Below are 24,190 nucleotides of genomic sequence, written 5' to 3' on the forward strand. Positions count from 1 at the left end.
ACTTGTTAAGTGGAGCACAGGGTGCAGGACGATGAGTGGGTTCAGCAACAGACCACGGAGAAATCGAAATCGGCAAGTTTATTACTCACAGGGCCTGGACCAAGCACACAGCACACCGGGAGGGGCCCCGGGGGGGGTCAAGGCGGAGTGCAGACAGGGACTGGACTTGGCACACATCCCTTTATTAGGGTCCACGGGGGAGTGCTCTGGGGTTTCTAGGTTAGGACCAGATTGATCAATCCAAACCCAAAGAGCAGGGTTTTGGTAAGCTCACGGGGGTCCTGGCTAAGGGGTGCGTAAAGCTTACAGGCACTGGGAGGCAGGTGAGCTACTGATCACAAGGGCTGCGGGGGAGTCACTCCAGGGACTTACATCTGCTTGTGGCCGAGCGGCTGCTATAGGGCATGTCCTTGCACGAGGGGCTTGTGTCAGCTTAAGGTTCCTGCAGCCATCTGACCAAACACGATGGATGAGGCAGCAATACTAGAGAGCAGCTTAGCTAGACTCTGGACGGATATACATCGAGTACATCTAGATGTGAACTTATTTTTAGTTATTCAGCTAGGCATATATTGCATGTCTATATATGCATATATATATACATATATATTTCACACACATATGCATGTTAATGCACATCTTTTGTTAAATCTGAGCCAATACATCTTTGAATATTTACTTTTCTTCCGTTTTTTTCATTTTGTCTTTAAGGAGCTCCTGTTTGCTCTTCTGTTTTTTTGTTTTGTTTTTAGTATTTTTGGCCGTGCTTTGCAGCGTGCAGGATCTTAGTTCCCTGACCAGGGATCGAACCCCTGCCCCCTGCGGTGGAAGCTTGGAGTCTTAACCACTGGACGCCAGGGAAGTGCCTGCTCTTCTCATTTGTATGTCTCTTCCCCCATTCTTTCACATTTTCCACCTCTCTATATACTGAATTCTGTGAATTGGCTTATGGCTCTGCCTTCCTGTTCCCATTTTCTTCAGCTGAGTATAATCTGTTTGACATGTAGAATATTTTAACGTTGAGTTTTAAATTTCAGTGACTATATTTTTCATTTCTAGACACGCTATGTGGTTCTTTTTCCAAATAAGCCAGTTATCTTTCTTTGTGTCTGCTTTCATGCAGTTTTGATTTTTTTTCATCATTTTTCAAGACAGTCATTTTTATAGAATTTCAGATTTTTCTATCACCTTAAAAGACTTGAGGTTTTTATTTTGTTAAAATGTCTGTTGACTTTCTTCACATTTTATAATTCTAGATTATGACCTCATCTTGGGTTTGTATGTCAGAACCCTGGGAAACACAGGTTGAGGGTGTCTTTCTCCAAGAATAGTTTGTGTTTGCTTCTGTAAAGTTGCTTCAAAGACCAGGACAAATTTCTATGTTAATTGTTCAGTTTTTCAACTGGGGCATGAGTAGAGCAAATTCACAATTCTAACTCGTAAGAGGTGCAGGTCACAGCTTGTGAATCATCAGGGTAAATTCTTTCCCTACCAGAGTCCAGGGAAAGACAGGCAAGCTTCCTGAGCAAATGAGCAGGTTTTTCTCTGGTCCATCCTTTCCCTATATGTACAGGCTTTTGAAATTTCTCAATTTATGAGGTATTTCAGTGCCAAGCCTTCTGCCTATAGCTTTTAACACCCAAGCTTCTGGGTAAACAAACCTACAGGGAAGCTTACAGCATCAACTCACACACTTTTCAGTTCCCTCTGGAACTGGCACCTGGAAACCTCACTGATTTTCTTGCAAGCTGAATTATGCATTTAAAAGAATGTCACCTGTTATTGTCCATAATTTCAAGTGGTTTACAGTGGAACATTTTTCACTTTAGGTGGTCCACTATACTGCCAGAAAAGGGAGTCCCAACCTTACTCATTTAACATGACTTATAAACTAGTTGATGGAGAGAGATCAGGGGATGTCATGAAATTGCTGGTTTCCAGATCCAGGGGGGCTCTGTAATACTTGCCAGCAAACAAAAAACCAAATGGTGTGTGGTACGGTGTATGGACTTCCGGTTGAGTAGTAAATCCCAGTTATAACGTATATTAAAGACAAAAGGGTGTAATTTAGTGTGGAAACTCTTGATAGATGTCATCCTACATATTATGGTATCTGTGTCTACAAGTTCACAATTATGTTCAACTACAAATGCAGTTCAAAAATAAGTAAAATAAAATTCTGTTTATGTAGCATCTCCAGGAACATAGTCCCCGCATACCCCTGGCATTGTTCTGTGGCTTATTCAGTCTGTTATATTAATGGTTTAAATTATTCACTTACAGCTCAATAGCCACAGTTAATGTAGACACAGATACACTTCATAGTTAAGTTTAAGTTTATCCTATAAAAATAGATCTCTCTAGAGCATCATTACCCTTCTATCCTTAGTTTTAAGAGAATAAGCATTTCCTAGTTCTCCAAGTTGGTAGGAAGGTCTGCCCACAGTGGCATTGGACTTCTTGCTGAAGGATTTTCCATGTTCACAAAATCCACAGGGTTTTCATTCCTAGATGTGTTGGGAATTCCTGATGAAAACTTCTCTCTCACTTTAGCCGTACAGTTTCTCCCTGGTGTGAATTCTGTGGTGTCTGATGAGGTTCGCCTTCTGGGAGAACGTTTTCCCACAGTCAGAGCATTCATAGGGCTTCTTGCCCATATGGGTTCTCTTGTGTATGATGAGGCAGGAGTTTTGGGAGAAAGCCTTCCCGCATTCGCTGCACTCGTAGGGTTTCTCTCCAGTGTGAGTCCTCTGGTGAAGGATGAGGTGTGACTTCTGGAAGAAGGCTTTCCCACACTGGCTGCAGCCATAGGGCTTCTCTCCTGTGTGGATTCTGTAGTGGATAATGAGGCATGACTTCCGGGAGAAAGATTTCCCACATTCTTCGCAGCCATAGGGTTTCTCTCCCGTGTGGGATCTGTGGTGTTCGATGAGACGTGACTTGTGGGAGAAGATTTTCTCACAGTCTGAACACTTATAAGGCTTCTCTCCAGCCAGAATGGCCTCGGGTATGGAGAGGCTTGTTTCTGGGGAGAGCCTTTTACCGCATTTGCCATTTCCGCCGGGTTTCTCATCTGTGTGGTTTCCCGGACGTTTTTTGCTGAGGCAAACCTTCTCCTCCCTCAGGCCATCCCCCTGGTCATTGCATCCAGAGGACTTCTCATCCCTGTGGACTCTCTGATGGGTGATGATTTCTGATTTATGGGAGAAGCCTTTCCCACATTTGGTACATTTGTGGGGTTTCTCGTTACTGTCGGTTCTCTGATCAGCATTAAGGGCTTGGTCATGGCTTAAAGCATTTCTACATTGGTTACATTCACGTGGGTGTGCCCCAGAATGTGGAGTTTCCAGCTTAGAATAGAGAAATAAGTTCCCCTGTGCATCATATTCAAATCTCCTTCTTGCAAGGTACGCGTTAGGAGTAACACCTGCATTACCCGGCAAGGCTGCTCCACATGACTCGCACTTAGGGACCTGTTGTCCTGAAGAAACGACGTTTGTGTTCTGACAGGTGTTTTTTTCGACTGTGTTACATGCGTTTTGCCCTTCTGTGGTCAATTTTTTCTTGTCTAGGAGTGCAGCTTGCTTCAAAAGTTTGTTTTGGTGTTCCCGTTGTCTCTCTACTTGGGTATCAACTTGCAAAACTTCTAGGGAAAAAAATAAATAAGGACACAAACGTGTTATCTTTCCAGGAGCACATCACAGAACCAAACTATTTCAGAAATGTTTGGAAGGAGGATTAACTTCGTGGTTTCAAACCTGATTGCCCAGATTAAATAATCATAATCATAATCCTACTACAAACACTTCCTACTCCCTTGGCTTCTGAAAAGAAAAAAAAAAAAATGAGAACTGATAACAGATAAAACCCTGACGGTGAATATATGTAAGCTCTGCTATTATCAAGTCCGCACATTAAATTGGGAAGAAGGTGAAAACACACACAAGAGAAAAACTAGAGGATAGTGGACTCAAGGCATTGATGTGCTGATGAACCAGGTCACCAAGAGAAAAAGAAAACCCGATCTGTGTCAATTACCAATCTCCATGGTGAAAGCATTCCCCAATGTGACCAATTTGAGGATGACGTCACAGAATGCAGAGCCAGAGGATTCTGCCACCATTGGCCATCACAGGCCGGTACTAGCTCCAGCATCCCTAGGTAAGGGGAAGGCATAATAAGGAGGCCCCATCAGGAGATAAGGGTATTTAGGAATTATGAACGAAGACTAAAGACAGACCAGCGTTTTCAGGGGACTCTAGGGAGAAGGGTGTTTAGGAAATAGGAGCAAAGGACTTGGGCTGAATGAAGTGTGAGTTCCCCTCACTTTATTCCTAGGTTGCAAATAGGCTTTTCTCTCACCTGCACTTCCTGTGCCCTTCCCACCTTAACTTCCCCTCCATTCTGTATATCAAATTAATTTTCTCAAAGCATCAAGTTCTTTAACTGTTACAGGAATTCTCCTAGAGTCAGAGGTCCATTCTGCAGCGGTTTATTCTCACATGGATCTACGTGGTCTTTACGATGTCCAGTACATCGACACAAGAACCGCAGAACCGAATGCAAGCCATCCTTGCCCTGGGAAGATTCCCTGTTGTGTTCTGATTGCTCAGATGACCGTTTTTTTCATTTGGTTCCCTTAAAACCAAATCTGGCCAACAACCCAACCCTACGTGTCCCCTTCCCATATGCCTGCAGATCAGCCCCTCCACTAAACCCATACTGACATTCCTTGGGCAAGTTAGTTTCCACAGCACTGTGGAATCTACTTGGAGAATCTTAACTGTCGAATTCTTCATCCTATGCTTAGATATTTATTTGCTTTTCCTTTACTTACATTTTAAACCACAAATACCCCGCTATTTCACCTTGGGCACTAATACCCAGTGGAACCATGAAAATTCCTGTGTTTAGAAATATTTATGTTCCCTGAGCCCCACTGCTGAATTCCTAAGAGACAAAATCAATGCCTCATGATCTTCCCCAGCAGAATTTTCTGGGTTGGGACCCAGCCAGGGGGCATTTTTAAAGCTCCCCCAGTGAGTCTGGGGTACCCCCCTGATTAATAACAACTGCCCTGGGCTTCCCTGGTGGCGCAGTGGTTGAGAATCCGCCTGCCAATGCAGGGGACGCAGGTTCGAGCCCTGGCCCGGGAGGATCCCACATGCCGTGGAGCAATTAAGCCTGTGAGCCACAACTACTGAGCCCACGTGCCGCAACTAATGAAGCCCACGCGCTTAGAGCTCCACAACAAGAGAGGCCACCGCAATGAGAAGCCCACACACCTCAATGAAGAGCAGCCCCTGCTCGCTGCAACTACAGAAAGGCCACGCGTGCCAACGAAGACCCAACACAGCCAAAAATAAATAAATAAAATAATTTAAAAAAATAATAAAAAAAATAACAACTGCCCTGAACAGATGCTTGATAAAGGATCCTTGTCCTAGACAGTAGAGGGGGTTAGTCGATATATACTATGTGTGTCGTGATGAATAAAACAAAGGCTCAGCTCCCTGTGGGATCACACTGAGATGGGGGAAAAGCTTCAGTTATAACGTATCAGACAAAATGGGGACATGTTACATGGTCTTGAAAGAAGATGAATTTAAAGTCATATAAAAGGTAGAAAATAACTGTTTAAGGCATTGAAAGAAAAGACAACTAAAATAAAAATGAGTGACACAAAATAACACAGTTATTTTAAAATAGGACAAATCTATGAACCCCTGAAAGCATGAGAAAGCCTGTTTTATAACCATGGGGACAAGCGTAAGCCTGAAGATTCTAGAGAAAGACTGAGAAAGCAAGGTCTTAGAAGGGGGCAGTGGAATAGAATGAACGGATAAACTTTAAAAGAATATGTCTTTCTCTAAAATCCAGGGAAAGGAGAGTAATCATGCAGTGATGTGTGATGTATGCAGGTAGCAGGAATCATTTGGGCATTTCAAGGTCTTGAGTCAGATGTCCATAGCTGCTTGCAAAGATCCAAGGCTTTTAACACAGATGTGTGAAACAAAAATAATCTGAGGTTCTGCTTTGTGACCTCCTGGAATCTCATGTCCATTGTCCCCCTCCAGGCTGGTTCTCTCTCACCTGGAAAGCTCCATCTGAGGATCTCTTCCTCCTTCATCCACGGTTCTTGCCCCTGCTCCAACCTGGAGATCACAGCTGGTTTGGTGACTTGACACCCTATTCATAAGAAATAGTTACAAGATTTATGCTGAGCCACCTGGGCCATCCAAGGAAGCAGAAGGCCCAGACTGCCTAATGAACATTTACATCTCAGCCAAAGAATAGCTATTTCACTTGGGAAGAAAATTCACAAATAATCCAGGTGAGATGAGAACAAGATTTACTGATGGCTGAAACCCAAGGCCAAACATTTTTAGTACTTAACAGGGTCTTACGTAACAGAGAAAAGAAAGGAGCTCAGACATAAGCAGCGGACAGGGGGGACACAGGAAGCCCTCCTCACCCACGGAGACCAGGTGGCTGTAGTTCTCCAGCATCACATCCCGGTACAGGGTCCTCTGCGTAGGGTCCAGCTGCTGCCACTCCTTACGGGTGAAGCCCACAGCCACGTCTCTGAATGATAACGACCCCTGGAACAGCACACTCCTGATTAAACTGGAGTGCTCAGCACAGAGTATTATGGCAAAGGTGTAGAGGAGATGGATCTTACCACCTTCGGAGGTCAGGTTTCCCCATGATAAGTTATATAGGAAGCTTAGCATGCCCCTAACTTTGTACGACATTTCGTGGGAGAGAAAAAAAAAGATCATTAGAAAATATCTCACTCCTGGATCTCTATTCACCCATTCATCCATCCATCCATTCAGTGAGCAAGCATCTACGGAAGACCAGGTACGTCACTGGTGTTCTGCATGGTCCTTGAGGTTGAAAGCTCAATGCCACATTGCTTCTGTTCTAGGGCATTTGTAGTCTGGTGGAGTGAGATGAATGTAAGAGACTGCTGTGTGGTAACAATACACTGAAGGCTATGACGGAAGTACATTTAAGTACAGAACAGACACAAAGAAGACAGCAGCCAAATTCAACATCCTGATGTCAAGTTAAGCCTCATTGGAGGTTACATGTCAGCAGAATCATGAAAAATAAATTGTTCTGATGTTTGAAGGATATTCCTATCAAGAGGCATGGCCTGAGCAAAGGCAAGGAAAATCTGGTAGGAACTGCAAATATGTGACAGTAGGGAATGACAGTATAGAGTATAAGGGGAATGTGTGTATATGTGTGTGTGTGTGTGTGTGAGAGAGAGAGAGAGAGAGAGAGAGAGGTCAGATCATATGACAAACAAAGGGTTTTTCATACATGCAATGGGGACTCCATCACAGTATTTAAGAAGGGGAGTTACCAAAGACAAACTGATGTGGAAGATCACTGCATCACTGAGGTGGGAATCACGGGGAGGGAGAGAATGAATAAAATTCGGGTACAATTATAGGGAATTCTCTGGCATCCCAGTGGTTAGGACTCCGTGTTTCCACTGCAGGGGGCACGGGTTGGGGAACTAAGATCCTGCAAGTCACATGGCACAGCCAAAAAAATAATAAAAATAAAGTTCGGGTACAATTATAATCATCAACATGTGATATGGTCAAAATTAAGGTGGCAACAAGAGGAAAGCAGAGAAAGGATTCCATGTACACAGAACAGGGCTTGGCTCCCCTTCCCTTTCACCCTCCTTTTCTCTCTCTCTGAATGAATTAAGGACCAAAATTACAATTTTAATTTATACTGAGTATTATATATATATATATATATATATATATATATATATATAATGTTAGTGTGTAAATCATTTTAAATATTGGTTTAGAAGTTAAAAGGCTAAAGTGTAAGAATAATTATCTCAGATTTGTTAATGGAAACAATGTAAAAGGAAGTAAAATCTGTCATAACAAAGTGGAGGGGGGAGTAAAGTGCAGAGTTTCTATATGCGATTGAAGTTAAGTTGTTAGCAGGTTAAAACAGACTGTTAACACTATTAAATATTCAATGCAAGCCTCATGGTAACCACAACAAAATCTACAGTAGGTACACAGAAATAAAGAGAAAAAAAAGTATATCACTACCAAAACTATCCTCAAACCACAACAAAGAGAGGAAGAGACGAACAAGAGAACTACAAAACAGAAAACAATTAGCAAAATGGCAATAGTAAGTCCTTACCTATCAATAATTACTTTAAATATAAGTGAACTAAACTCCTCAAATTAAAACACATACTGTGGCCAAATGGATAAAAAAGCAAGACCCAACAATTTTCTGTCCACAGGAGACTCACTTTAGATATAAGGGCACATATTGGGTGAAGGGATGGAGAAAGATATTCCGTGCAGATGGTAATCAAAAGAGAGCAGGTCTGGCTATACTTATATCAGACAAAATAGACTTTAAGTCAAAAACTATCACAAGAGACAAAGTCATATAATTATAAAAGGGTCCATTCAACAGGAAGATGTAACAATTATGTATGCACAGACCATCAAAGCACCTAAATATGTGAAGCAACATGGACAAATCAGAAGAGAGAAATAGACAGCAACACAATAATAGTAGCAGACTTAAATACTCCATTCTCATCCAGACAGAAAACCAACAAGAGCAGAACTGAACAACACTATAGACCAAATAGCCCTAAAAGATATATACAGAACATTCTACCCAACAGCAGCATAATACTCATTCTTCTCAAGAGCACACAGAACGTTCTCCAGGATGGATCATATATTAGGACATAAAAGCAAATCTTAACAAATTTAAGAAGACTGAAATTATTCACAAAGCTAGAAATCAATAATAGTAATGAAAATGGGAAAAAATTTAATACATGGAAATTAAATAACCACACTCTTAAACACCATTGGGTCAAAGAAGAAATCAAAAAGGAAATTAGAAAATATCTCAAGACAAATGAAAATGAAAACATAACAAACCAAAACTTAGGAGACGTAGCAAAAGCAGCACTAAGAGGCAAGTTTATAGCAATAAACACCTACTTTTAAAAATAAGATACCAAATAAACAACCTAACTTTGCACCTTTAGAAAAAGAACAAACTAAGCCCAAATTAGCAGGGGTTTTTTAAAAGATAAAATTGAGAAACCCTTAGCTAGACTAAGGGGAAAAAAAGAGAAGACTGGAATATATAAGATCAGAAACGAAAGAGGAGACATTACAACTCATGCCACAGAAATAAAAAGGATCATGAGGACTATGATGAACAATTATACACCAACAAATTGGACAACCTAGGAGAAATGGATACATTTCTAATAAAAATACAACCTACTAATACTGAATCAAGAAGAAATAGAAAGCCTGAGCAGACCAGTAACAAATAAAGAGAATGAAGAAGTAACCAAAAAACTATCAAACTGTCAAAAAAGAAAAGCCCAGGAACTTTATGAGTGAATTCTACCAAAAATTCAAAGAAGAATTTGTACCAATCTTTCTTAAACTCTTCCAAAAAACAGAAGAGGGAATCCTTCCAAACTCATTCTATGAGGCCAGCATCATCCTGATATCAAAACCAAAGATACCACAAGAAAACTCAGGCCAATATCCCTGATAAACACAGATGCAGAAATCCTCAACAAAAGACTAACACAGCAAATTCAACAGCACGTTCAAAGAATCATAAACCATGACCAAGTAGGATTTATCCCTGGGATGCAAGGATGGTTCAACATATGAAAACCAATCACTATGTTTCACTACATTAACAGAATGAAGGATAAAAGTCACATAATCATCTCAACAGATGCATAAAAAGCATTTGACAAAATTCAACACCCTTTTATGATAAAAACTCTCAACAAATTAGGTATAGAAGGAACTTACCTCAACACAATAAAGGCCATTTATGAAAAGCCCACAGCTAACACCATACTCAATGGTGAAAAGCTGAAAGCTTTCCCCCTAAGTTCTGGAACAGGGCAAGGATGCCCACTCTTGCCTCTCCTATTCAACACAGTACTGGAAGTCCAGCCAGAGCAATTAGGCAAGAAAAAGAAATAAAAGGCATCCACATCAGAAATGAGGAAATAAAGGTATCTGTTTGCAGATGATGTTATCTTAGTGCAGGGTATCAAAGAGATGTCTATATTCCCATTTCATTGCAGCATTATTCACAATAACCCAACAGATGGAAACAGCCCAAGTGTCCATCAGTGGGTGAATGGATAAAGAAAATGTGGTATATATATATATATATATATATATATATATATATACATACAATGAAATATTATTCAGCCATGAGAAAGAAAATCCCACCATTTGTGACAACATAAATGGACCTGAAGGACATTATGCTAAGTGAAATAAGCCAGACAAATACCACAATGATCTCACTCTTATGAGGAATCCCAAATAGTGAAATTCATAGAATTAGAGAGTAGCATGGTGGTTACCAGGGGCTGGGAGGAGGGGGAAAATGGAAGGTTGGTCAAAGGATTCAAAGTTTCAGATATGGAAGATGAGAAACTTCTGGAGATCTACTGTGCAGCATCATGCCTGTGTTTAACAATACTGTATTGTATACCTAAAAATTTGCTAAGAGGATAGATCGTATGTTAAATGCTCCTACCTCAAAACAAAAAAAGTTATAAAGGTGGGGGAGGGGAATTTTTGGAGGCGATGGATAAGTTTATGGCCTTAACCATGCTGATGGTTTCATGGGTGTACACTTATCTGTAAACTCATCAAATTGTGTACATTAAATATGTACAGATTGAATGTCAATCATACCACAAAGTGGTTTAAAAAAATAAAAATTTCTGGGCTTCCCTGGTGGCGCAGTGGTTGAGAGTCCGCCTGCCAATGCAGGGGACACGGGTTCGTGCCCCGGTCCGGGAGGATCCCGCATGCCGCGGAGCGGCTGGGTCCGTGAGCCATGGCCACTGAGCCTGCGCGTCCGGAGCCTGTGCTCCGCAACGGGAGAGGCCACAGCAGTGGGAGGCCCGCGTACCGAAAAAAATAATAATTAAAAAAATAAATAAAAATTTCTAATAGTCACTTTTAAACAGTAAAAAAAAAAGATTTTAATCTCTCTTTAACCTAATCTATCCAAAATATAATTTCAACATATCATAATTATTTTAAAATCACTGATATAGTTTTCATTCTTTTTTAATCATATCACATCTTCAAAACCTGGTGTGTATTTTCCACGTAAGGTACATCTCAATTCAGACACTATTTTCAGTTTCACTTTGCTGAAATGTAGTCCTATCAAAACAAAGTTGTGTTTCCTGAAAAAATATTTACTCTGATTCAGTTTTTAAATTGAAATGCAATTGAAAATTTCAGAACCACAGTCACATTAACCACACTTTGGATGCTCAGTATCTACCTGTGGCTACTGGCTACCGTGATGAACAATGCATGTCTAGAACACATCAATACTACTGGATTCCTTTGCTGGGAATTTGCTATTGGTAGATAAAACTACAGTTTAATCATTAAGGGCCCAGTTCTATGTCTGTCTGTCTGCCTGCATTCAGATCCCAGCTCCATCGCCTAATGGATTTTAACATCTCTAGCCTCAGTTTGTTCATCTGTAAAATGAGGGAAGGAGTTAATGGTAATATCTATCTCACAGGTTTATTCATGAAACAATATACGAAAAACACAGAGACCGGCACATAAGTGCTCAACAGATAGTTTTATAGGTTTTATTGTCATTATCTTTATCACACATAGCCATAACAGGGAGAAGCTCCCAGTGAGACTTGGTTTCCTACAAAACAAAAGTTTCCCCCAGAAGACACCAAATGAAACATCCAGCTTCACATACAGGTCTGACAGCCTCATGTTGTGGTCAGCTCTCTCCTCTGAGGAGGCTGTGGTGTCACCACCTGGTTTTCAACCTCTCAGATTGGTCCTGTCCCAGATGTTCCTGGTATCAGATATCCAGATAGTCCTAGCTTTATTAAGCACAGACACTCCCATCAAGACAGGTCCCTACACCTGAAACTAACACAACACTGTAAGTCAACTATACTTCAATTAAAAAAAAAAAAAGCGCCTGTAGATAGAGCATTCTGCAGCAAAAAAGACAGGTCCCTGAGCTCAAAACCAACACCCTGTGAATGCTTGCCTTCCTGGAGTGGACAGCTGCAACGTTTATCCACCAGGTTTCATCTTCCTCTGGGACTAACATCCTCCTTCCTCCCCACCCCAAGCACATGGTGCTCCTGGGAGCGCCCCTCTGCAGACCCAGCCCCTCAGCCCTCGAACTGAGCAGGACCAATCCCAGTCTTTCCCAAAGATCTTTCAAACTGGCCCTATGAAAGGAGACTTCGTCCCATTCTGCGGCAGAACTTGTCGATGTGAGAGCTGATGGCCACCCTATTTCCGGCCATACGGATGAAGTCGGCATGAGAAAAAGAGTCACAGAAACAGGGACAAGAGAACAAGAGAGACACCTGGTGAGATCTGGGTCCCTGGGCGGAACTCTCCCAGTCCCAGCTGCACGCCTGCTCTTCCCAGTTTGGGGTGCTGCCTAGATTTTTGTCTTTGTCCTCAACTAGCTCTAGCTGGGTTTCGCGCTCTTGTAACTTCCAGGATTCTGACCAGTGCACTTCAAGTTCATGCAACCCTAGAGCCCGGGGTAAAGAGGGAGGCCCTTTAGGAACAGAGGCATGTGAGGATGACCGGCTGACAGAACACAATGATATCATGATGTCTGAAGAAAGATAATGACGACCAGTGAGAAAGGACGCAAGGGAGGTCAAGGGCAATGGGTGAGGTCTAAGTCACGGAGAGAGAAGGAGGCAGGCGAGCTCGCACAATCTTCCCTCCTGCCCCTGCCGAAGACGGAAGCTTTGAGCTGTTTAAGCTCCATCTGTGTCAAAAATGATTATGAACAGCAGTTCGAAGAACATGCCACTCACTCGTTCCTCTAGAGCATGCAGTGTTTTATCTAGGTCAGTGTGACCCGTAACACAGCTGTCTGTGCAGACCCGCGTGTTTGGATTTCCTCCAACAACTGTAACCACAGATTTCTGCACTGGCGCAGCATCCACTCTTTATACTGGAAAAAAAAGTCACAGGAGATCTGCTGTTGTGTTTATGTGAATGTTGCTATCATTGAGGAACCTGCCGGCTATATCTCCCGTATGAAGACCCATCACATAAATGTCTAAATATCCTAAAAAGCTTTATTCCCCCTGAGAAGGTGATATGCTTGTCCCAGACAACACAAGTCATATATGGGATGGAATCTGTCTTTTTAAAGTGCCGGGCATGTCAGGCATAAATTTAGAGAGCAGCTACTAAACTGCAGCAGCCTCTGTACTGCCCCCACCTGCCTTTCCCATGGCCTTGATCGTCCGCTCTCTTCCTATTTTCACGGATCCTGATTTCCGTTTGCATTGCGTTTGATTGGATTAATTCTTACAAGCAACCTGAAATCCACGGTAAAACAAGAAGCGCAGTTGAAAGCAATGCCACACTCACCTGGCACATGGTCCTTCCTTGCTGGTCTGGGAAAAGCAGACACCTGTGGAGGCAGAGATTGGGGTGGGGGGAGAAGAGGACATGAGAGGCCAAGCTTGCCTCCAGCCTCAGAGTCAACTGCTCTAACACCCCAGGCACGGGGTGGCATGGGGGCTCCTCCCAAGAACCCCGTTTATCAGAGCAAAGCCCTCACCTTGGAATGTGATGGGGACCCAACTTTGAGGCTTGAACCTGAATTATTTTTCTACTTAATGAATACACATCCCTGAGTCGCAGTAATCAATGTGCAATTTACTACCCTCCCCTGCCACTACCCAGAAATTTAATTAATAGAAATTTATTCTGAAGAAACAGTCATGAGTTCAGGCAAAGATTTAGCGGCCAAGATATTTATTACAATCTGGTAAAACTCTGAAAAAACAGAAATAACTAAATATCCAACTATAGAGGACGAGTTAAATGAATATACCACAACCAAAGAGAAATAAACATCATGTAGCTAATAAAAATAAAACCATAGAAGACAATTTATTGATCGTATACTGGCAACTGAAAAAGGTGGTTGAAAACTATTTGATCTCACACACACACACACACACACACACACACACACACACACACTCACACAGAATAGTCTCTGAAATGATGGAAGACAAAATGCAAGTAGTAGTTAGCGTTGCACAGTTGGATAATGCCCAATTTTACATTTTTTTCTTTGTACTTAGATGAATCTTCTAAGCTCTTCTATGACAAATGGGCATTTCATATATGATCATGCCTTTAAAATTATCATTTTAAAAATATCTGTAGCCTACTAATCTTCTAACCCAAAGCTTCTATCACCATTCCTGCCCCTGGTGTTGAGGAAATTCACAGGAAAATATAAAAATGGGTTCTAGAAGGTGGAGTCCATTCAATGGCACTTAGCTAAGGCAACTGGAGGTCTATTAACCTGGGGCGCTCAGTACTATCCGTGGATCCTGCTAAGTTTTGTTTGCTTCTCCTCTCGTAGTTGTAGTTTCTCGACAGTAAATTTTATTATTAAGACCTGTTCTGGGCTGAACTGTGCTCATCTCTGCCCAGGAAGTGGTCCCGTTCTGGCTCTGCCACTTACCAAATATGGGACAAGATCTGATGACTTCTCCTGAGCCCTCCTCCTTTCCTCATTTTCCCAGGGAACCGGAACACGAAGGTTCAGGAGCAAATTTACTGTGGCTGGAAGCATCAACTGGACCCCACACCTATCTCTCCTGAATAGACACGAGGTTGGTCCTAGGTAAGTTCCTACTCAGGACAGAGACACACTGGAGTTTGATCCAAGAATTCTGCAGAGACACTAAAACTCTAGAATTACAGAAACTCCATAAAGAATTCTGAGGGTGTCTTTTTTAAAAAAATTGGAGGCTACCTAAGTGCTTAAAAATAAGAGATTGGTTAATAAATTATGATACAATTAAAGCATGCCAAGCTATGAATCAACTTAAAATATTATAAATATTTGACATGGAATGATCTTCCAACAACACCAGCAAGTGAAAAAAGCAGGATACATAGCGTATGATTCACAGATGCGTAACAGGAGAATGGATGGGATTTTTTCCCACGTGCCTGGAAATTTCAGCTAAATCCCAAACACCCCAAGTTCTAAGGAGGAGCTTCCAGACACACCCTAACAGATTCCTTCCTTTGGGGGAGGGAATTATCGAAAGAGAGCTGTCTGTTGAGCAAGTGTACCGTGGGGCTTGCCTCCCGTCCTAGTCGGGGATTGCTCCCCTTGCAAACCAAGATAGGGTGTGCTCCAAGAAAACTGTTCATGGGTGCTGGAGGGAGCCTGGAAAAAGGGACAACTACACCCCCAGGCTGGCGTATGTCCAGCTGCAGAAGCTCCCCAGAGGGGGGCTCCTTTGAATGTTTAGGGCATGCAGGAACCCAGAAACAGGAGTCAGCTCTCCAGCTGAAGAATTCAGAAGTCAGAGGCTCCCCACGGCAGCCAGGGGAGGGGAGGGCGCAGGAGCGGAAGCCAGCTGCACGTTTGCTGGATCAAGGATGGGAGGGTTCCTGGGGGAGCCAAGTGGATGGTGGGGAAGCTAAGTGGGCTTAAAGCCCTACTGCAGGGGTGCTGATGAAGCAGGCTGCTGCCAGGGTGAAGAGAGCCGGTCCTGAGGGGCAGGACCACTGAGCCAAGAGCATGGAGGTCTGCAGAGAGCCACTGCTGGTGTCCCAGGCTGGGCACCCCGACAAAGGGCCATCACATGGCCTCCTGCAGAGTTGAGGGCAGCCAGCACTAGGCAGGTGAGAGCTACAAATAACACCAAGCAGGGGAAATTCTGAGCTATTTTTTCCTCTACTCTCCCCTCCTTATACCCTGACCCTGGAGGAGAAAGGAGGGAATCCAGTGAGAAGGAAGAATCAAAGAGCAGAGACAGAACAGATCACATGCCCTTCCCATGGCGAGGCCCCAGACCTCTGGCTCCACGTGGGGGAGGGAGAAGCTGGAGACTGGACATGAGAGTAAGATGTTCACAGACAGCTGGCAACTGAGGGGGGCCTATTCTATTATAACCTGAAGTGACCCAACAGCTATGGGGTTCCCTGAGATAGCTTCCTGGAGGGGAAGTACAATGGGTTAATTGTGTTCCCCCAAAAGCTCTGTCGAAGTTTTAGCCCCCAGGACCTCAGAACATGACCTTACTTAGGAAGAGGGTCTTTGCAGACGATCAAGTGAAAATGAGGTCACTGGGGTGGAGCTTAACGCAATATGGCTGCGTCCTTATGAAAAGGGGAAATTTAGACACAGAGACAGAGGTCAGGGTGATGCAGCAGAAACCACGGATTGCCAGCAGAGCTCCGGAAGCTCGGGGAGAGGCCTGGAGCAGGTCCTCCCTCATGGCCTCAGAGGAACCAAGCCTGCCCACACCCTGATCTCAGACTTCCAGCCTCCTGAACTGTGTGAGACTCAGTTTCTGTTGTGTAAGCCACTCAGTCTGTGGTACTTGTGATGGTGGCCCCAGGAAGCTAATACAGGAAGGCGGGCCCAACAGCGTGGCTCAAAAACAGTGGTCTGTGACCCTCTACTCCATTTCCTGCTTCATCGTCATGGAATGGGTTTTCATAAACATGTAAAGAAAAAACTTCTATAGAAAACACGCAAAATGTTAGCAATGGTTACCTTCACACGGCAGGATTTGTTTTCCACATTTTCTAATTTTTTCAACAGTAAACGTGCTCATTGTTTAATACTTAAGTATGGCATAAAAATATACATATATCATCTTACTGGGTTCTCTCTCCATGACCTCCTATCAGAGTCCTGCCCCTGGAGGAGAGGAAATCCGTGAGAAGGTCTGAAGGGGTGGAGGGTGGGGAGGGGCGGGGCTTAGCGATGAGGGCCCCGCCCAGCCTCCTCCGGACAGGAGCCCTGGGGGCTAGTGCTGGCTCGGCCTCTAGTAAGCTGGGTGGCTCTGAACACCTCTCTCACGCCCATTTTCTTTCGTCTTTAACAGGAGAAGGAAAAACGAAATACTCTTAGGTTAAGGAAGCAACGTCTGGGCCTTGACTCAACTAGAAGGGGGAGTGGGGTTAGAGGTCACTAGAAGTCAGGTGCGGAGGTGACAGTGGGATGGGAGGAGCTACACATCTAGCTGGATGGACAGCAGAGAATGAGAGTAAACGTGAATGAGTGGAGAGGAATTGGTGGTTGGGGGGTTCACCCTCAGAGCCATGGGGGTCCCTCCCCTGCTAGTTCATGCTTCTCACGCCCTAAAGCAAGAGACCACCCCCTCTCCTCCTACCAAACCTTCCCCTAAATCAAGTCCTAGATGATCCCCTAAGGCAATGACATCACCCCAATTCTGCCTGCAAAGCGGGTCCCGGGCTGTTGTAGGGGCACTTTTCGGGGGGCTGCCCCAGATTGTGAGCCTCCAACTTCAGCCCTAAGCTACGGAGCGGGATGAGAGAGGGATCCCCCTTGCCAAGGAGATGGCTGCTCCCCGGGTCACCTTCCTTACGCCTGGGATTTGAGGACCGGGACCTATTCTGATCGACACAGCTCTGCTCTCCCGCTGAGGACTTACCGTCAGCTGGAGGCTCAGCTCCGGCCTCCGAGACTCTGCAGGTAGAAGTGGGTAGAAAGAAGCTTGAATATGCAGACAGGACAGAGCCGCCCTGGCTACAGTCCGATTCTAAGCCTTTGCAAAGACACTAAGAAAACCTGCAAATAAATAGACGACATAGTGAGACTCGGTCAAAATATCGGCAGGACACTTTACCTCTGAGTTGGAAACGGACGGGGGTCAGAGGGGGAGTCTGGAAGAACGAAAGCCCAAGAAGGAGCCGGTGCATCGTCTCTGGCTTTGAAGACAGACGTGAGTGTGAGAAGATGCTGAGACAGGCCCTCAGCCGACAGTGGGCAGGGACGCAGGGGCCTCCGACCTAAACCGCCAGAAACTCACTTCCCCTGACCCCAAACTCCTGGAGCGGACTCTCCCCCGGAGCGCCGGAGAAGAGGCCGCCCCGTCCAGTGCCTTGATTTTGGCCTTAGAGACCCGAGCAGAGAGCGTGGCCATCCCACTGGGACGTCTGGCCTCCGAGCTGTGAGCTGCTTTAAACCACTAAATGTGTGGTGATTTGTTTGTTATACAGATATAGAGGAAGAACACAGACAGGGCGGAGCTGGAGACCACGTGGAGACTCCCTGGGTAGTGAAGGCCTACAGGAGGGGAGTGGCTGCCATTGCTGGAAACGCGGGAAGCCCCATCCTTCCCGAAATTTCTCTCCTGAGGGACAAAAGCCCTGTGTTGCTGGGGGAAGGTTAGCAAAACCCTGTTGCTCGCAGAGCACTGGTAAGACCCACGGCATGTGGCAGGAAAAAGAAACAAACACACACTATCCCCATGGGAGAGGGGCAGATATAGGTCCTGGGCTCAGACTTTTAGAGCCGCCAACCTCGCGGGGAGGGGCAGCATCCCCAAGACCCCAGGACCCTCCTGAGACTGAGACACAAAGAGCACCCTGCCCCTCCTCCAGCAGGCCAGCCAGCACCGAGGAGCAGGCGGGAGTGCCAGCAGGAGGAGAGTCAAGGGGCACCGGGGGGGGCGGGGGGGAAGCCGGCCACGAAGCGGGGACCAGCAACCAGCCGGCTCCAAGCACAGAGCCACGCCAGCCGAGGCTGACAGTAACCATAGCGACAACAAATGCCAGCCTTGCGCAGCTGGCAACTGCTGACCAGTCTTGTCGCAACCAAACCCCTGCACTCCCAGCTCCGCACGCTGAAACGGCCCAGCAGAAGTCTCCCACACACAATGCGCGGCATTCATTTTAAAAATTCGGAGACAGACAAAAAACAAGAAAGAACGACCCACTGGAAGGAGACAAAGCAATGACCAGAAATTAACTCGATCTTAGGTCCGTGTCCCCAGCAAATGTACACGATGCGTATGCAGCTCAAATGCACCTGAACACTGACGCGACGCAACAAGGGGAAACTGACAAATCGTCAATCACAGCAAAAAGAGTTTAGTAGATACTTTTAGAAACGAAGATCTAAGATACAAAAAAAACCCCAGTAAGAATATATAAGGTGTGAATAACAATTTAAAAGCTTGACCTATTGGATCAGACAGAAGAATGAACTCAATAGTTAGAGAAATATACATTTTTTAAAGTGCATCTGATACAGTTATAAACTTGACAAGCTAAAAAATAAACCTAAACCCATCTTTTAAAAATCAATACTGCATAGATGCCACTCTCTAAACCAAAAAGTAATAAAATCAGAAAATAAAAAGAATGCAAAAATATTTACGACTACAAAAATAGTACATACCAAAATTGGTAGATATGTACAAACACATACTTAAAGGAAAAGTATAGCCCTAAGATAGGCATTAAATTAAAACTGGAAATTAATGACATTCAATGCAGGAGGCTAGCACAGAAAAAAAAGAATAAACTCAAAAGACGTAAAAAAAAAGACAAGTATGAGAAGAAATTTTAAAAGAAATAATTAAGCAGATTTAAAAAAAAATTCTGCCACAAATGTATTACCTGAATCTAATCATGATGTAACACCAGACAAACCTAAATTGAGGAATGTTCTAATAACTGGCCTGTATTCTTCAATAACGTCAATGTTATTAAAGACAATGAAAGATTGGGAAACTGTTCCAGAGTAAAGGAAACTAAAGAGATGTGGGGGGGAATGCAATGCATGATCCTGGATTTTCTTTAGCTAGAAAAATTATTATTGAGACAGCTAGTAAAATGTGACTAAGATCTGTGGGTTAGACAATGGTATTGCATCGATGTTAATCTCCTGATTTTGATCATTATACTGTGGTTGTGTGACAGAATGCCATTGTTTTTGGGAAATGCACATTGAAGTATTTACACACACACACATATATGTATAGCGGGGGGAGGAAAAGCAGGATAAAGCTAACTGTATTAGCAATGAGCCAAAGATGGCCCCTGGGTGGTTTATTTCTTCACAGCAGACTGAGACCAATAGCTCAAAAGACCAGCAGCCCCAAACTCAAATGTCAACACATGTGAATGTTTTAAACACAGTCCAACTATCAGCACATTTTTAGTCATTTAGAAGCTGCATGCTTTACCCACCCTGTGAAACCACACCCAGTTTCTGATAGCTATAAACCATGTGGCTATAAAGACCCCAAGTGGCTTTGACCCAGAGATACCCCCCGGGGTTCCCTCATCCTCCTCTCTTCTGGGAAGTGGCCCCTGGGCCCCAGCCTCTGGGTGGGCTTATGCTGCAAGAGGCCCCTTTCTCCCTCATGCACGCGTAAATAATCTTTGCATGTGTTCCTGCCACTTCATGTTTACATCTTTTTCCTTAACTGGCCCTGAAATCCGTCCAGTTCCTGGAACCCCCTATACAAATGTGGTAAAATGTTAGCATTTGGGGAATGTAGATGAAAGGTATTTAGGAATTCTTTGCACCATTCTACTATTATGAGTTTTCTGTAATTCTGAAATTGTGCCCAAAATGAAAAATTAAAAAGAAAAAACTAAATTCAATTCTTGGAAAGGATTTATTACAACTAATAAAAGAGTTGTTTTGTATTTTAAACTAATGAAATAGACTAACTTCAGGCAGGACTGATCAAGAAAACAAGAAAAGGCAAAAAAGAAACAATTTTTGGATATGAAAAAGGAGACAATTACAGATATACCGGAGTTTTCTTTTAATTATGAGACTATTATAAATAATGCCATTACGTTGAAATTAAATTGGACAACTTTCCAGAAAAATATAAATTAATCAAATTAACAAAGCAACAGAAAACCAAATAAACTACGGAACATTAAGTGAAATGGATCCATACTCAAAAATATACCCATCAAAGAAACATTAGGTCCAATCAAATTCCATTCAAAATTTTTGCAATGTGCACCAGGCAAAATGGATTTGTATCTAGACAACACACTAAAAATAAATAAGAAAAAAATCCAAAAGAGATATAGGCAAAGGTGATGAATATACAACACAAGCGTATATATTGTTTATGGCTACATTCATATTTGTAAGTAAAACAAAACATGAAAGGATACATAGCAATTTCAGAAGTTACCTCTGAGTGAGAAGAAGGAAAATCCAATAGGGAGGGTGCAAAAAGCCTTCAAGTATTTATGAGGTTTTAGTTCTTCAGAAAATCTGAAGCAAATAAACCTTTAACATTTGCTCAGTCTAGATGATAAGCACAAAGGTTTCTTTCTTTTTCTACTTTGCATGCTGCATTTGAGAGATTTCCTAATATAACTTATTATAAATAGTAGGAAAAAATATATATATAGAACTATGGATTGCAGTAGGGGAAACTCCTTCAATAAAACCCAAGTTCAAGGCATAATGGAAAAACCTGATACATTTGACCTTATCAAGATTTAAAACTACAGTACCAGTTTCAGTTTTTTCCCACAGCTCAAATCTGTCCCAACTTGAACAAAAAAGAATCAAAGACAGACAAATCCTCCATCATTTCTGCATCACTTCCCACCCTCACGTTGCTCTCTTTCTTCACCAACTGCCTTAAAAGAACAGACTACACTGAACTTTCTCTGTCTGCAAACAGATGCGCTCACACTACCCCACCTTCACTCCCGAGACCCGGCGCCGCTACGGCTTCACAAATCTGAGATACGACGCCTCTACTCTTCTCTCACTACCTTATTCAGCTGCTCATACATTCCGACCAAAGAACAAGTATAACCGCGCCAATGCCTTGCTTAAAACACTTCAGGCACCAACAGGACCCAGTCCACACCCCCTAAGCTAGCTTGATCTGCTCCCTCACCACCTCAGGGCTACTCCAGAGCTTGGAATCCAGCCGTACCCCCTCGGTTTAAGCCTCTTACCTTTGCATATGCGGCTCCCTCCGCTTGGAATACCCTTTTGCCCCCTTCCACCTACGCAGACCCTATTTAAGTCTGATCTTTAGCCCCGCCTCCCCCAGTAGCAACCGACCTCCCTCCCAGGATGTCCATTCATCCAGTAGAGATAACTACCAGGGCACGCATACCCTGAGGGCCCTCATCTGTTTACAGGACTGACATCTCCATAGGACCCCAGCCACGGATGCCACCCGGTGCTTCCCCAGGGGCTGACCCAGACACTCTAAAGGCTTGTCAGATGAATACTGACACTGTAGACCCCTGAAATAACAATCGTTTCACAAACTTCCTTAATTGCCCTCATAGCTCAGAGCCTACCCTTGGCTGGATGTAGGGTCCGCAGGAGGGAGGGAGGGTTGGAGAGAAGGGGGGCCTTTCCTCAGCAGTTCCCTCCTCACCCACAGGAGGTCTGGACGCCTGAGTGGAGTTCAGGGACCTGGGTGAGCAGAGAAGCTCCAGGTCAAAGGTCAGAAACAAATCCACCGTCGGGAAAAAGGGGTGACCATTCGCGGGAGAGCTAGTCCCCCGCTCCTTGAGGCCAAGGCTATCACTGGGTACCCTGCGGTAGCCCCCTGTGGATGGTGGGCTCAGAAGAGGCTGAGCTGTGGGAGGTCAGAGAAGCAGTGAGACCCAGTCAGCCTGCGGCCCCCAGCCCACACCAGACAGAAACCCTGACCCTCCGCAGAAGACGTCAGACGGAGCCGCCCACCCAGACCCCCCCCCGGACCACCCCCGCACAGAGCACCCCCCCTCCTAGCGCCCGCCTGGCTATGCAGCCGTGGATTCCGCCACACGTGCCCTCCCTACAGCCGGGAGCCGAGGGAACCACCAGTCCGAGGTGCCGCGGAGACCTCAGAACCGGCCAGATCCGAGGTGCTGGACGCCGTAATACCAGACTGGGGTCCGGAAGTGCGCAGATCACACTCGGACACCCCTGCACTGCGTAGGCGCCCCTGGATTGGGGTGGAACTACAACTCCTGGCAGCCTCTGCGGCAAGGCACTTCCGGTCAGCCAGAGGCGCTTCCGGCCACGGGGGGGCTGGCGTGGGCGGGCATGCGTGGCGATGTGGATTGGCAAGGAGGTGTCTCCTTTGGCAGCCCCGGTGGACCTGCAGGCAGGCCATGAACACGCCATCTTCATGGTGTTGCCGGGCCGGCAGTGGCCCTGGTGGTTTCCCGCCGCATCTGATCCGATCTGTTCCCATCCCGGCGCCATTTTGAGTGGCAGGTTATGGGCTCCCCAGTCTTGAAAGTCCAACCTGGTCTTAGCTGTAGGCCTTGTCCCAGAAAGTCTGCTCTCTGAGGGGCTCCATGTCGGACGCGTTATTTTGTAAAAAATGCCTGGCCTTCAGCCCTCATGACAATCCCCGAAATAGGTATTGTTAGCCCCGTTTTGGGGTAGAGGAATCAGAAATAGGTATTGTTAGCCCCGTTTTGGGGTAGAGGAATCAGAAATAGGTATTGTTAGCCCCGTTTTGGGGTAGAGGAATCAGAAATAGGTATTGTTAGCCCCGTTTTGGGGTAGAGGAATCAGAAATAGGTATTGTTAGCCCCGTTTTGGGGTAGAGGAATCAGAAATAGGTATTGTTAGCCCCGTTTTGGGGTAGAGGAATCAGAAGCAGCCTTTCTCAATATTTTCACTCTGGAGGCACCCTTGAAATGATTATCAGGTGTCAGGGAAGACTTGCCTAAGTATTATGTCTGCAGCTCATGATAGAATATGGCAATATATATATGCATACACACATATGAGATGCCGAATATATGAACTGGACAGTGGCCAGACCACATATAAAAGCAGAACTGTGGGGACTTCACTGGCGGTCCGGTGGTTAAGACTCCAAGCTTCCGATGCAGGAGGCGGGGGTTCCATCCCTGGTGGGGGAACTAAGATCCCACATACCGCGAGGCAAAAAAATAATAATAATGATTAACACCAGAACTCTGACCTACCACCTCTGTGAGCTACCCAAGAAACCAACCCCTTTACCTACAGTAAAAAGCCCAGGAAGCCAGACTGCTATCTCTAGTCACATTCCAGGAAGCTAAACAGTAACTTTTAAAGCAGTTGGTTCCAAATGACGAGGACTGGATCAATAACTGACAGCTTCCCTGGTTTTTGTACCTGCTTCTAATTAGGACCAACCAACGAAAGTCAAACATGCTCCCCTCCAAAGAAGGCATACCAGATATCTTCCTTTTTCCACTGTAAAACTCTCGCATTCCTCTGCCTGTCTTTGAGTCTCTACTGAAACAAGTGACAGTGACTGTCTCATTTGCTCTAACAAGCT

At 44.5% G+C, this 24,190-nt stretch overlaps 1 protein-coding gene and 1 long non-coding RNA gene across 3 annotated transcripts; both read right to left on the bottom strand.

Annotated features, from left to right (window-relative positions):
* Positions 1–63: 63 nt before the first annotated feature.
* On the bottom strand, positions 64–6,755 carry LOC132506307 (zinc finger protein OZF-like). The gene is made up of 3 exons (XM_060124826.1): positions 6,476–6,755; positions 6,094–6,189; positions 64–3,646 (listed from the first exon to the last, which is right to left on the bottom strand). The coding sequence occupies exons 1-3, from the start codon at positions 6,753–6,755 to the stop codon at positions 2,550–2,552; spliced, it is 1,473 nt and encodes a 490-aa protein (XP_059980809.1). The 3' UTR covers positions 64–2,549.
* Positions 6,756–11,687: 4,932 nt separating this feature from the next.
* Positions 11,688–22,458, bottom strand: LOC132504771 (uncharacterized). 2 transcript variants are annotated; one of them, XR_009535075.1, is made up of 5 exons: positions 22,218–22,458; positions 17,561–17,697; positions 16,765–16,981; positions 13,488–13,530; positions 11,688–11,925 (listed from the first exon to the last, which is right to left on the bottom strand). It is a non-coding gene; the product is annotated as an uncharacterized LOC132504771 (long non-coding RNA). The 2 variants fall into 2 exon arrangements; XR_009535076.1 differs by lacking the exon at positions 11,688–11,925 and adding an exon at positions 13,006–13,062.
* Between the last annotated feature and the right edge of the window lie 1,732 nt (positions 22,459–24,190).

The sequence above is a fragment of the Lagenorhynchus albirostris genome, chromosome 15 (assembly GCF_949774975.1).
Source record: "Lagenorhynchus albirostris chromosome 15, mLagAlb1.1, whole genome shotgun sequence".
Taxonomy (NCBI): domain Eukaryota; kingdom Metazoa; phylum Chordata; class Mammalia; order Artiodactyla; family Delphinidae; genus Lagenorhynchus; species Lagenorhynchus albirostris.